The sequence below is a fragment of the Pelodiscus sinensis genome, chromosome 7 (genome assembly GCF_049634645.1).
Source record: "Pelodiscus sinensis isolate JC-2024 chromosome 7, ASM4963464v1, whole genome shotgun sequence".
Classification (NCBI taxonomy): Eukaryota; Metazoa; Chordata; order Testudines; family Trionychidae; genus Pelodiscus; species Pelodiscus sinensis.
In genome coordinates, this window is record NC_134717.1 from 11,948,225 (window position 1) to 11,962,796 (window position 14,572).

At 42.3% G+C, this 14,572-nt stretch overlaps 1 protein-coding gene across 1 annotated transcript in view; it reads right to left on the reverse strand.

The window, feature by feature from the left end:
- LMLN (leishmanolysin like peptidase) overlaps positions 1-14,572 on the reverse strand; it is a 28,291-nt gene that overhangs the window by 6,917 nt on the left and 6,802 nt on the right. Inside the window, exons 7-16 of the mRNA XM_075933185.1 lie at positions 13,251-13,356; positions 12,938-13,032; positions 12,512-12,629; positions 10,828-10,935; positions 9,026-9,102; positions 7,859-7,969; positions 5,398-5,530; positions 4,568-4,727; positions 2,079-2,209; positions 1,247-1,457 (exon numbers count right to left, since the gene is read on the reverse strand). Coding sequence (XP_075789300.1) covers positions 1,247-1,457; positions 2,079-2,209; positions 4,568-4,727; positions 5,398-5,530; positions 7,859-7,969; positions 9,026-9,102; positions 10,828-10,935; positions 12,512-12,629; positions 12,938-13,032; positions 13,251-13,356 — 1,250 coding nt within the window. The remainder of the gene's footprint in view (positions 1-1,246; positions 1,458-2,078; positions 2,210-4,567; positions 4,728-5,397; positions 5,531-7,858; positions 7,970-9,025; positions 9,103-10,827; positions 10,936-12,511; positions 12,630-12,937; positions 13,033-13,250; positions 13,357-14,572) is intronic.

The window sequence follows — 14,572 nt, forward strand, 5'->3', positions numbered from 1 at the left end:
CCAGCAGTTTCAGAGACTTGAATAATCTCTATACCTAAGGAATACAGGGTATACTGTGTTAGATCTAAACAAGTCCAGTGGCACTTTGAAGACTAACAAATTCAGGATATTTGAGCATAAGCTTTTGAGCTACTTCCTTAGATGCTGAAAAGAAAAAAAAGACTTAAAGCAGATACTAGAACTCAAGTTAATTTACCTTCTATTAATTTTTATAGTTCTTTTCACCCTAGAAAAACTTTACAAAACTATACTCTCTAATTTCTTCTATAGCCACTGAAATCTGACCACTTCTAGGATGGAACAAAACAGATATTTTAATAGTTTGCAACAGAATAATACAAAAATTTAAGGACTAGAGGTGAAAATAGCATATTCAGCTGAGTCTAGAGGGCAGGTTGAGAGAGACAATGTAGTTAACAAAGCTGGACTATGGCTACCATATCTAAGAACTAAAGAACATTTTCAAAATTATGGGAAAGTAATATACCATTAGTATGAATTAGGGAAGTGCTGTGATATTTTTTGCTAACAACTTTCATTTTAAAAAGTGGCCAGGAAATCAAATTATTAAAAAATGAAAGCTCCAAGTAAGTAAAGGAAGACCACCAGTTATTAAGAAATGACACATACAGTCATAGCTCTAGTTATACATGTTCTGTGTTATTTTAGTCCCATTAGGTCAAGTTTACAAGTGAAATTACAAAAAAGTGTTAATTCATTATCCCACTGGGGTCTACTAGGAGGAGTCCAGGCCTGTAGAGCTTGCAAGAGAGTCATATAACCCTGCAAACACACATGTCTTGTGGTTTCGTGGAAGCTTCATAGACTGCAGACACATCTCTGGGAGGGCTACCAGAGATTATACAATGTCAAGTGGTTGATCTCAAGCCATATTTCTTCCCCTACACTAGTGGAAACATTACCATACAGTATTAAGGTACCACCACTATGGCTCTGCTTTCTTCCCTCTCAAAGTTTTTAGTATTTTGCCATAGAGGGGAAGGGAAAGATTGCCCCTCCATTTTGATTTACTTGATAGTCAATATAGTCTCTCCACAAAAATGGGATAGAAAATATGTTGAATTCCAATCTAATCAAAGTAAAAACTTTTCAAGTTACTTAAGAACAGTTACACTGCTGAAATCCTATAGCACTTAGTATTCTGCAACAACCAACAAAATCCTCTGAAGTTCTCAGATGTTTTACTTACCTTTATTTCACATACGCAAATCATAAGGAAACCTACCAATTGATGGTGCTCTTGTTATGTTAGAAGCTGGAGGATCCTGTTCAGGTGGACAAGAATCACAGAAGTCCCAACAAGCTGGACAAATTAGATTTCCAGCATGTACCCAACCATTCATCTGAATGCTGACAGTTAACACTTGACCCGAGCGGCTGCACAAATATGCTGTGTCCTTGACCCAAACATTTAACCCTTCGGGAGAACAAGAAACCTTAACATAAAGAAACAGTCTGTTTATTATCCAAACTTGCTTATATATTCTTCAAAAAAGTAAATATTTTGTTCACAAACTGGCTTGGAGACACCACAGATTTACTGGAAACATATTTCTAATTTTAGAACAATTAATTGTTTTAATCCGTTATTTGTTTCAAGATTTGGTAATTTTTTTCTATGCAATTACTAACTGAACCACTGAATTAAGAATTACTATAATCATCTCCATTTTATACAAGTGGATTTTCAGTTGTGCAAAGAATATTTTTGAACCCGTTTTTAAGTAGTACAGCATAGATGATGATGATGATAAAAAAATAACTTGCATCAAGGCAGTGCCTTCTATCTAAACTCAATGGGACTCACAAATAAACTAAGTTAGACGTATAGAGAAGATAACAAAAGATAAAACATCACATATTCCTATTTTATAGCTGGAGAAATTGAGGCACAGACACAACCTTGGACAAGTAATTAATCGGAAATCTGTAGAAGAACTAAATATAACATCCACAACTGTTCTCTAGCCATGTTCTTAACCTCAAGTTCTCTGAGTTTTTATAAAAGCTGTGATTTTTGTCAACAGTTTCTAATTTATTAAAAATATTATCCCTACCTGATAACATCCACTGCCCCAGTCAGGGTAACTAAGTTTTTTTCTGCACTGTGCCATGACAAATGCTGATTTCTGAATGACACACACAGAGTTTGGTCCATATTTCTCTGCACCATAGTTTTTAAAAGGATCTGAAAGAAAGAGAAACACATTTTTGAAGAGTTTACTCAACTTCGTTAAATAAACATCAGTAAGCCTCTATTCAAATACCGGCAGTCCCCGGGTTACGTACAAGATAGGGACTGTAGGTTTGTTCTTAAGTTGAATCTGTATGTAAGTCGGAACTGGCGTCCAGATTCAGCCACTGCTGAAACTGATCAGTTTCATCAGCGGCTGAATCTGGACGCCAGTTCCGACTTACATACAGATTCAACTTAAGAATCCCAGGCATCCCCAAGTCAGCTGCTGCTGAAACTGATCAGCGGCTGATTCCAGGAAGCCCCGGGCAGGGGCTTCCTGAAGTCAGCCACTGGTCAGTTTCAGCAGCGGCTGACTTGGGGACGCCTGAGGCAGAGCAGCTGGGGTGCTGCTGGGTTGGTCCAGTAACGCCGCCGCTCCTCGGCGCTACTGGACCAACCCAGCAGCACCCCAGCTGCTCTGCCCCAGGTGTCCTGATTCAGCCGCTGCTGAAACTGATCAGCAGCGGCTGAATTAGGACTCCTGGGGCAGAGCAGCTGGGGTGCTGCCGGGTTGGTCCAGTAGCGCCAAGGAGCGGTGCTGCGGGACCAACCCAGCAGCGCCCCACCTGCTCTACCACAGGCCCGGGGCTTTGCTCCACATTTCCCTGGTCTGCTGGGGGGAGGGGGGCACTAGCTGCGCCCCCCCGCCCCCAGCAGACCAGGGACACGGGGAGCAAAGCCGCAGCGGCAGGGTCCCGTGCCTCCCCGGCTTTGCTCTGGCAAAGCCTCAGAGGCGCGGGACCCCGCCGCCTCCCCAGCTTTGCTCCCCGTGTCCCTGGTCTGCTGGAGACGGTCCCCAGCAGACCAGAGACACCCGGAGCAAAGCAGCAGCAGCGGCGTGGTGCCGCGCCTCTGAGGCTTTGCTCTGGCAAAGCCTCAGAGGCGCGAGACTCCGCTGCCGCTTTGCTCGCGGTGCCTCTGGTCTGCTGGGGACCGTCTCCAGCAGACCAGGGACACCGGGATCAAAGCCGCAGCAGCGGCGGAGTCCCGCGCCTCCCCGGCTTTGCCACAGCAAAGCCTCAGAGGCGCGGGACCCCTCCGCCTCCCCGGCTTTGCTCCCGGTGTCCCTGGTCTGCTGGAGATGGTCCCCAGCAGACCAGAGACACCCGGAACAAAGCAGCAGCAGCGGCGTGGTGCCGTGCCTCTGAGGCTTTGCTCTGACAAAGCCTCAGAGGCGTGGGACTCCGCTGCCGCTTTGCTCCCGGTGCCTCTGGTCTGCTGGGGACTGTCTCCAGCAGACCAGGGACACCGGGAGCAGCTTTTCTTGCCCCGTTGTTCAAGGTGGTGGGACCGCTGCGCTCTGGGCGGTCCCGCTGCCTGCTAGCTCCGGGGATAGAAAGCCCCGTTCGTAAGTGTGGATCCGACATAAGTCGGATCCGCGTAACTCGGGGACTGCCTGTAGTAAACTAATTTATAGGACAAATCCAGCAAACAAACTAAAAAGACAAACACACACAAAACACACTTAACTCTTCAGACTGCTCATAGGATGTTAGACTAAAATGCCAGGACACCATTTCCAAAATTTGTGAACATTATTATATTACCTGAAACAGCTTAACCTCCTTTGGAATAAATCAACTTCTGTTAACATTAATCTGAATTCATCTTCCACCTGACTGCAAAAGCAAGTGTATGTCTGGCCAGCCTGTAGGTACAGGTTGGACATCCATAGTCCAGCACCCTCAGAACCTGAGTGGTCCCAAACCAGAGCTTGCTGAAGTAGGAAAGGTCAAATCTCCAGGGTTGGTCGTCAGCCCTGCTGTGGGCTCTGCCTGTCTGGCAGAACTCATGGGTACTGTTTCCCCTCCCTCCGCTGGGGCTCTCGGCTGCAGCCTCGTGGTCACTGCCAGCCCTTCTGCAGCCCGTCTGGCCAGAAGCTTCCTAGCTGCTGCTGGGCTCCCAATAGGCCCCAGCAGCATGCAGTGCTAACATGTAGTGCTAATTTACCAAGCCAGTAAGGCCACTGAGTTGCCGGCAGCATAAAACTCAGAGTATCAAATAAGGCAGGAATGCAGCCAGAGAATCCAATGGTAAATGTTCAATATAATTTACTCCACCCATTTGTATATGATAAAAAAACCTAAAAGCAAAGCATTGGGAGTTGAAAAGGAAAAAATAAGCTGTCGCTGAAACCAGACAATAGAAAGTGAATTGAAAACTTCAAAGAAACTTGTGATCTAAAGAACGCTCTTCTTAACTGAAAATGTATGGGTATTCAGATAAGACCATAAGATGATCCATGTGAATAAAGCAAAAAAAACAAAAAAAACCCACACACTTTGAAAATGTACTTCACTGTGAACTGACCTGGTTGATTTTCCAATATTCTACAATCTGAGCTGCGCTGAAATTCACCACTTAAATGCCAACTAAATTCTTGACTGAAGGGACAATAATCAGCAATTTCTACTGAGCCACCATAATAAGGCAAATCTTCTGACGGTACTCCATTAAGACTGTCAAAGTACTGAATTAAAAAAAAAGAGAAGGCAGTGAAATAGTTTGTGCAGCAAGTACAAGTGTACATTTAGCTTTTATTTAACCTACAAACATTACCAGTGCTCAAGTTGGAAATTTGTAACAGGAGTCTATGTTTAAGTAATGCCTTTGAGCCAGATAGATCCTAAAACACTTTAAACTCTGCATGCATATACATATATATGCACACATTGTATAAATCACTTTTCCTACCAAATCATAACTTTGTCAGGAGAGAAACGACACTACTTTACCAATGACCAGCATATCAGGCAGCTGTTTAGGTACAGAATTGAAGGAATACCATATATAGAAAAACCTTCCAAGGAAATTTATGAAAAAGTGTGTAATGACTTAAGATGGAATTTGTTCAGAGTTATTAAACATCTTTGTTCTTTCAAAAGAGACCTACATGAGCTTTCAAATGTCAGTTGCATTTCTTTTAAACATGGCACTTTCAGCAACATTTATTGCCTTCACATATTAGTTCAGTACCAAATCAGAGGGAACAAATGCTACACCCTAAACCTTTGGAAATCTTGACCACCCAAAATCAATTCCCCTCTCCCACACAATTTTAAAAAAATCTTAAAAAAATAATTGGTTTACTGGATTTGCTTTACTGAAGAGCTATATCCATAAAGTAAGATGCATTGTACCTGATACTCTTGAGGTAACCGCTTTGGGAATTTCTGTAAATTGCACACTGCTACTGCCCTTTGGTCCTGTCTACAAGTTAACTGCAGTGGATTACTCCTCAAAGTGTCACAGTATGGACTCACCAATTGCCTCCTTCAAAAGAGCAAAGAAAATCTTAGCTGAATTAGATCATATTTATAACAATTGCTTTTGCTAGGCAATTCTATATGGCCTGATCTATTTTTCTCCCTCTCATATTGTCCATCATGTGATTGGCACTGGTCTCTTGGTTGGCTGCCAAGTTTATTATTGCAATTTGTTTAGTTTTGAATGTCATGGAAAATACATCCATATGTTTACCAACACAATAGTCTCAAAAGACTAATCTAGGACACACTTACTCATCTAGCAGATCTAATTTTTTGCTATTTTCTTCACAAATATTTATGCAGGTAAAAGAATTAATATTTGAGAAGGCCTGCTAACAATATTCCCCCATCAGTAAGAACAATGAGCTCCAATGGAGTATCTAAAACAATACTAGAACTAACATAAACCAGGCCTGTATTTGAAGAGGACCTTAAGCTACTCTCCATTGTTGGTGGTGCAATCAGATATTTAAACTTTTAAGAATACTGTCATTTGCACTTCTAATTCAATGGAGGCACATAAGAGCATGGCCACTATTCAAGATCAGACATAAAAACAGAGTAAAAGCAAGGATATTAGTGATGGAAACCAATAAACTATTATTTTTGCACAACCTAATAAAAGTGAGTTGATGGTCTATACAACAGAAGAGAAAAATGTACAGTAAACTTCCGATAATCGGGCACCTTTGGGACCCAGGGGGTGTTCGATTATTGGATATTCCAGAGTACCGGAAGGGGAGCTATGAGGGGTCAGGAACTGCTCAGGGTGGGCAGCACTCCAGCTGCTCTGACCCTGGCTTCCCCAAGTCTGCCACTGCTGAAACTGACCAGCGGCGGACTTGGGGAAGCTCTGTCCCCGGCTTCCCCAAGTCTGCTGCTGGTCAGTTTCAGCAGCGGTGGACTTGGGGAAGCCGCAGACAGAGCAGTTGGAGTGCTACCGGGATGGTCCCGCAGCGCCGCTCAGTTGAGGGGTGGCGCTGTGGGACCAACCCAACAGCACCCCAGCTGCTCTGCCCCTGGCTTTCCCAAGTCCGCCACTGGTCAGTTTCAGCAGCATAGGACTTGGGGAAGCCAGGGGCAGAGCAGCTCCAATTGTCCAGCAGGCCAGAGCACTTCTGGGTTCCAGTTGGTGCTGGACTATCAGGAGTACCGGACCACTGGATGCCGAACAACTGGAGTTTTACTGTAGATGAATACTGAAAAAGCACACTGCAAGTTCAGCAGATTTCAAAACATCCTATTGTAAAACATGCCAAAGAGGAAACATTTACAGAGGATACAGGCAGTCCCCGGGTTACGTACAAGATAGGGACTATAGGTTTGTTCTTAAGTTGAATTTGTATGTAAGTCGGAACTGGCTCCAGATTCAGCTGCTGCCACTGAAACTGACCAGGGGCTGACTACAGGAAGCCGGAGGCAGAGTTGCTCTGCCCCCAGCTTCCTGGAATCAGCCTGATCAGTTTCAACAGCTGCTGAATCTGGAGCCTGGGACAGAACAGCTGGGGCACTGCCCGGTAGGTTCCCACAGGACCAACCCGGCAGCACCCCAGCTGCTTTACCCGAGGCGTCCCGCAACAAAAGCCTGGTCTGCTGGGGGGGGGGGGGGGGGGACACTAGCTGCGCCCCCTCCCCTCCCAGCAGACCAGGGAGACCCGAGCAAAGCCGCACAGGCGGAGGGACCCCGCCGCCCATGTGGCTTTGCTCCTTTGCCCCCGAGCAAAGCCGCCCAGGCGGCGGGATGCCGCCTGTGCGGCTTTGCTCCTGTCCCCCTGGTCTGCTGGGGGGGTCCAGCAAAGCCGCTGGACCCCCCCAGCAGACCAGGGACACCCGAGCAAAGCCACCGCCTAGGCAGCTTTGCTCGTTTGCCCGGGAGCAAAGCCGCCCAGGCAGCGGGACCCCCGCCGCCTGGGCGGCTTTGCTCCTGTCCCCCTGGTCTGCTGGACCCCCCCCAGCAGACCAGGGAGACCGGGAGAAGCTTTTCTTGCCCCGGAGGACACGGGCGGCGAGAAAAGCCCAGTTCGTAAGTGCGGATCCGACATAAGTCGGATCCGCATAAGTCGGGGACTGCCTGTACTTATTGTCAAGGCCATCTGTCCTCTGCTGCAAGTCAAATGATTCTGTAGCACTCCAGTGAGACAGTCTGGAAATTTTGTTGCAGCTAAAATTGAACTGTCTTCCAATTTAAAAGCTACCATGTGTTGCAATGAGTGGGACAGGCATCAGACTTGTGGCTCACACCACTAAACAGCCATACATTTTTTGAAATGTATAATGAGTAAAGACAAACAGAGGAACATAAACACTGAGTTCTTAAAAAGTTTGTTCTTACTTCTCTTTCTTTTGGTCAATCCAAAATTTACAGCTTTTCATCACAAAGTCACAGCCTTTATCTCGGCCCCAGTCTAATTTCTCTGCCATGCTGTAATTGGCTTTATACCAGCTGTAAAAATATTTTAAAATGGAAACACAAATGAGAAACTGATCTTCTCACTACTCAGCAGAAGACAGTTAAAAAAAACATGATAACCTACATTGTTAACATGTTCAGTGAATGAACAAGATGATTAATATCCTCACAAAATATGTATGTCCTTGAAATACCTATCTATACCAGTGTTTCCCAACCAGGTTTCCACGGAACCCTGGGGTTCTGCAGACCATCGTCAGGGGTTCTGCAAGAAATCGTGGAATAAATAAATAATTTTTTTTCTTACAATGTAAGCTGACTATATATATATATATATATATATATATATATATATATAAAAAAACAGATCTTTACAAATAAATTTTCTTGACAATAATTTAGCAGTAATTGAATTGCGCTCCCCGCAGTCAACTTTTTCTGGCCAAGCAAATGTTTTCATAGGTAGGGGTTCCTCGGGATATGAAAAATTATTTTAGGGGTTCCTCCATGGGAAAAAGGTTGGGAATCACTTATCTATACTTATCTATTGTTTTGACTTTACATTAACAAATAAGGCAACTTTTTGCTTTAATTCACTGTCTGTAGTTATCATTCAGCAAGGGTAAAACATGCCAAAGAAATATGAGTAATTGCCCAAAGGGCTTACATATATAAAGGGAAAATTCTGCTCTCATATCCACAGGTTAGACCTTGACTGATTCTTCCGTCCTAGCATGCACAGAAATTCTATACCTATAAGAAGAGCTGAATGACAGTGAAGATGTGCTATGTGTTTCTTCAAGGAGATTTTTACCCTAAAGGAATAATTTGATTATACAAACCAGATACACATGAAAGCATAGTTTTTATGGCCAAAGTAATGATATATGGCATTCAAGAGAAAAATGAAGATAACAAATAGTGCTGTACAAAATATCTTTAGTTCTGAACTTCTTACATAAAATAAGTTGCATCCATGCTACATCTCTATGTGCATGAATTCCACAGTACTTTCATTGTTTATGGCTTGAAAACACACAGGTCCAAAACTGAAGACTGATAACATTTGGTGTTTTCAGTAACGCTTACCCTGTATCCTCCATTAATGCTAAGGTAATCCGGGAGAAGACCCTGTTCTGTGTGTGGGATCCAGTCATTGCCTCATTCTGAAAATTACCAGTAACTGTTAGCAAGTTTCTGAAAAGTGATTTACAGAGTTGTCAGGCAAAAACATGTTCTGGGAAGTATTTTAAAGTTATTTTCCCACATAGATAAAGTTTCATTGCAAGTTAAGAAAAAAATTTAATATTTTTTGAAAATACCTTGGTGTGTCCTAACGACTTCCCTAGAAAACCTTGAAATTTAAATTTGTTCCCTTATTGCTTATCTCCACCAGCTAACATTGCTTTGATATTGTGGCTTAACCAAAGACTATGAAGTATCTAACATCTGTACTATAAAAAGGAACAATGTTGCATAGATAGTCTGATAGGCTAAATCAGTGTTTCTCAATCTTTTTTTGCTCATGGCCCCCTTCTGAACCTCATTCATCATACGCCTGGCAGTTAAATTTGGGTGGCCCCCTAATGTTCTGGTTTTTTCCATGTGGCCCCCTAGAAGTAAGGCGTGGCCCCGAGGAGCCATATGGCCCATGTTGAGATTCACTGGGCTAAATGACCATAGTCTTAGTGATGGAAGAGTCAATTGCCTTGTTCAGAGAAATTTCTGTGCAGTGGAGATGGCAAAAGCCAGAATGAAGGGAATCATGGAAATACAGATGAGTGCTAAAATAGGTTATGTAGGGAAGAGGTAGATCCAGGTCCCCTATTACTGAAGGTTTTTTGTAACAGGTCAGACCAATTGTTCCCAAACTTTTCAGGGTCAAGCCCAGGCTACGGCTCTTGTGCAGGGGAGGACACGTGGACAGGATAAGGTGGCAAAGAATGGGGTCTCAGCTGCAGGGTCAGGGCAGAGCTGTGGCAGGGGTGGAACCAGAACCATGGCTGGGATATAATGGGGGCCAATAGCCAGGCCCCCAAAGCTGGATGCTGCAACTGGGTGGCAGTCAGGGGCTGATCACAGGGCCACAGCTGAAGCAGAGTTGGGGTTAGAGTGGGGTTGCGTAGCGCTCCCTCCATGCCTCCCGTGGGGGCTGGCCTGGGCCTTGCTGTGCCCCCCAAAACACTCTTGTACACCCCTTGAGGGACACACCCCATAGTTTGGGGACCACTGGGTTAGACAAACATTTTTCAGGGATGTCTAGATATATTTTATCCTGCCTTAATGCAGAGGGAGGGGCTAGATGGCCTCTCTTTTCACAGCCTTACATTTCTATCATTTTATGAAGTCGAGGCAGTGACTAAACTGCATTATCTAGAATTAGAGACAAAAAGATGAAGAAAGAAAGGATGACAAAAAGATAAATTGGCTCAAAGGAAGTTCTCCCTCCCCACATACACTCACTTAGTAAGCAAAAACTAACTTAAAAATGACCTTAGAAATGTAGTTTTCCTATGAAGAGGCTAATTTGTTGTACAAACTAAAGTAGGATCACTCCATATTACACATAGTGCTGTATTACACTAATACACTCTAAAGGGCAAGATGTGGAAAACAGGTAAAGAACTACAGAAACGTGAACCTCCAATTATCATTTGATGCAGTCTTTCTAGGAACTGGTGAACCTTGCACTCTGAGAATTAAGAGTTTGGCCAATGGTACAGAGGTTGTTTGGGAACAAATATAAATAACTCTAAGCTGTGCTGTAATATATTTCAGTTAAGCTAACACCAGTGGCTTTCCAATAGACCTATAGATACATTTGAAAAATTGAAAATCTGTCCCTTTCAGTGATAACATAAGTATATTTAGAGTTATTTACCAGCACTAACCTCCAACAACCGCTTTTCCCAGTGATTGAGCTCAGTACCCATGCCGCCTTGGTTTTCAAGCTCCATTCCCTCTAGGATTGGACAGTCAAAATGCTTCCGAGCTTCCTCCTGTAAACAGCACTGTTATTACATTGTTTACAACCCCCCTCTCAAAATACTAAGAAACAAACTCAGATATGAACTTAAGTTTTTTTTTAAATAGAACTATTTTAATGTCTTCCTTTTACCACAGTCTGCAATTTTCCTTTGAATGCAGAAGAACTTGTTCTTGCTGAACCTCTACCAAGCTAGTGAATCTCCCATTACTGAATCTAGCAATCTGGTTGTTAGCAAGTAATAAGTAACATACCATACTATTTACTTATTACAAGTTCATGTCACCTCCATCTGAAAACAATGTTTCACAAAAAAAGAAGCTGTATTCAAATAACCACCTTTCACAGTTAGGTATGTTTCAGAATTTCTAAACAAAACATCATTTTTCTAATATGAAAAAGTTTTGTCAAAATAAAAATTTTCCATTGGAATTTTCCATCAGAAAAATCAAAAAATACTTCCATTAGCTAACAGGGATCACAATGTTGCTTAAAATTTGTGGCCTACCTCCCAGCTCACACCTCACAATGTAACGAGTAACCAGGATAGGCAGAAGCCCCTTACTATAGTTAGTATTGGTTAGACCTCCCAGGTCCTTCACCCTTGGGTCATGACCAGTCCCAGATGAGAGGATTTGCCAGACCAAGAGAGGCAATTTCTGGTTCCCCTGCTACCACAGCTCACCCCAGCCCTGAACCAGCTGACCTCCTGGCCAACTTCTCCTTGCCACCAGCCTCACTGCTCTGCTGGTCCCCCACCACCTTCCCTGCTATGCTGGGTTCCTGGCCCCACCAGGCAGCCTCGCTGTAGTGCACTAGGCTCCTGGTCCCACTGGTCAGCCCTGCTGCAGTGTGTCGGGCTCCTGGCCCCACCAGGTTGCCTGGCTGCCCAGCTGCTGGTGAGTCCAGCTGCCAGCCCTCCACCAGGACTCTCTGGTCCTGGAACATCCGGATGTTGTCAGACCAGGGAGTACCAGATTATAGAGGTTCAATCCATAGTACATCTTTAAATACCAGCTTTAGGATTTGGGCTACAAGCAGTCATTTCAAATTTCCTGAAAGTAAAGGTTAGACCAGAAATTCTGCAAAAAGGCTACAATACCAAAATTAATGTGTGTGAAAGTACTGTTGTTGTTCTGTCTCATTTTTAAACTGGTTTCTGGCCTCAATTTCCTTAAAAATAAGTTAAAATTTGAGAAGAAAGACTGGATCAGAGAGAGTGGTGTAGAAGGAGCATAGAAGAGAGGGTCTCAAAAGTCCCTGAATAATTTCTAAAACAAGAGGAAAGATGTGATGAAATTTTTCAACTGAGACACTTTATTATAGCTTATTATTTGTCCTCTTAAACCTCAAGGCCAATTAACTGTTTATCTTATTTAAATATCCCTCAATTAACTACAAGTATAATTTTCTTTAAAGTCTGTCCCAAAGCAGATTATATTGTCAAATATTATTTTATATAATTCCTTTTAGTATCCAGTAAATTAACATTTTTGTTATCAATTAGATGGTAATGACTGAAGTTCAAGTATATGATCGTCATCAGAGCAGATACACTGTGAAAGAAGTTTAATTTAATCAGTACTTACAACGACTCGAGGTGTTATTAAAAGAAATACATCATGGCGCAGCATCTTATTACCGCGTATATCCCATAACCTTACTGCTTTACTGATGACCTTATTGCTCCACTGATACAAACCTAGACTGTAAGGAGAGTTTTAATTAGAGTAGTTTTATCAGTATCTAAGCAATAAACCTACGCTATGCTCCCAAACTGAAAATTATCTTCCATAAATGAACAGTACTCAGTATCCTCTGAATATGTATTTTAAATCCTTGTAGAAAATGAAGTAGTCTCACTGGACATTTGTCCTCCTTTCTAATATTATTCCTGGTTGTAAGCCTAACAACTCTGACTTTCAAGAAGCTAAAAACCAGAATATATTTCTTACAAAAATGAATGGCCACTGTCAAATTAAAAAACAACAAGATTCAGAGATTTAAAAATATACCTGTCATTAAAAGGTGGGAACCCATCTGCATATCTTGCTGTCAAAGGATTTCCATCATCATCATGATAAAATGCAAATAGCCCAGCAGAGAAACCCTTCAAGATAAATAAAGAAAAATTTAGACAATACCAATAATCCATCTATAATAGTAAAAACCACTAAAAGATCAATATACAACCCCAAATATATATGCTGAGAATGTTAAACTTACATGCAATTAGCACAGATGTTGATAGATGCAAACTAAACCTTTTATATAAAGTAGCTGAGAGGATGTAAAGAAATAACAATATGTTAAAATATCAACTCTTACCAGTGCATGAATAATTTCATGTTTTACTGCAGAAAGCAGTCCAATAAATTCCTGAGCTTGAGTAGAAATCATATTTGGACACAAATTAGCATATCCTGCTACTGGCCTGCAAGACAAACATTGCTTTGTTTTATAAATTGGACTTTGATTAAATGCTGGGTGATTAAAAAACAAAACAAAACCTCATTAAATATGAAGGTAAGATGTTAAACCTAAAATGCACTAATCTGACTTAATGCAGATATCCCCCAAAGTGGGTGAAAAGTTACAGTCATGCCATGTAATATTTTCCCTGACTATACAGATCTGTGGTGTCCAACCAGTTCTGAAGTTCTACAGTGGCTACCGCAATAGCAAACTAGCCACACTCAACCGGCCAAGTAGCCATATGTGGCTAGCGTGTTGGACACCAAGGATATAGATTATCAGTAATACCATATATCTAAATAGATGTTAAACATAGCATACAAAAGTTACTGGAGTCCAGTAAGTTAACTCAGTGATTTTCAAGCTTATTTCATTTTCAAATCCCTACAATATTTCAAATCGAGGTGTGGACCCCTTTGGAAATCTTGACCACCCAAAATCAATTCCCCTCTCCCACACAATTTAAAAAAAAAATCTTAAAAAAGGAATTGGTTTACTGAATTTGCTTTACTGAAGAGCTATATCACACAAGATCGGTATTTGTTCTTAAAAAACTGACTTGCTGCAGCAGAAACAAAAGTCTTCTTTCTTCTACCACAAGGAATTCTAGGTAATCTGTTAGCAAGCCCATGGAGTCGTGCAGATATGTGAGTTACACGAGTATTCAAGGATTATTGCTAGGTTAGTTTGTATCCACTGCTGTAATCTATTTTAAAATAAAGATATTTTCATTCTGCTTAAGCTTGTAAAACTCCAGGCAGCAGCAGAGAGATAGGAGCAAGCTGTCTTCATGAAAATTTAAAACAAAGTCCATCACTGAGATCAACTTCCACAAGGCTTCAAGCAGGTGATAATGGATGCAAATGCAATATCACAGTGTACGTACTTTGCAGATCAGGCCCAATCCTACTCTCATTTGTAGCAAGACGAAGGCTTAAAGCATAAACCCATAGAGCAAAGTACAGTAATAGTTGTCAGTAGACTCTACTGAACCACTACACATATACAATTTGTAACAATGGAATGATTCAATCCGTGGGAAATTTTCACTGCCCCCTAGATCATTCAAAGACTATCCCCAAGACGCTACTTTATATATAGGTACAAATAAATTATACGTCACTCCTGACATGTCAGGTTACCAGCCTCTGATGCTATTTAGGTATCACCCATCA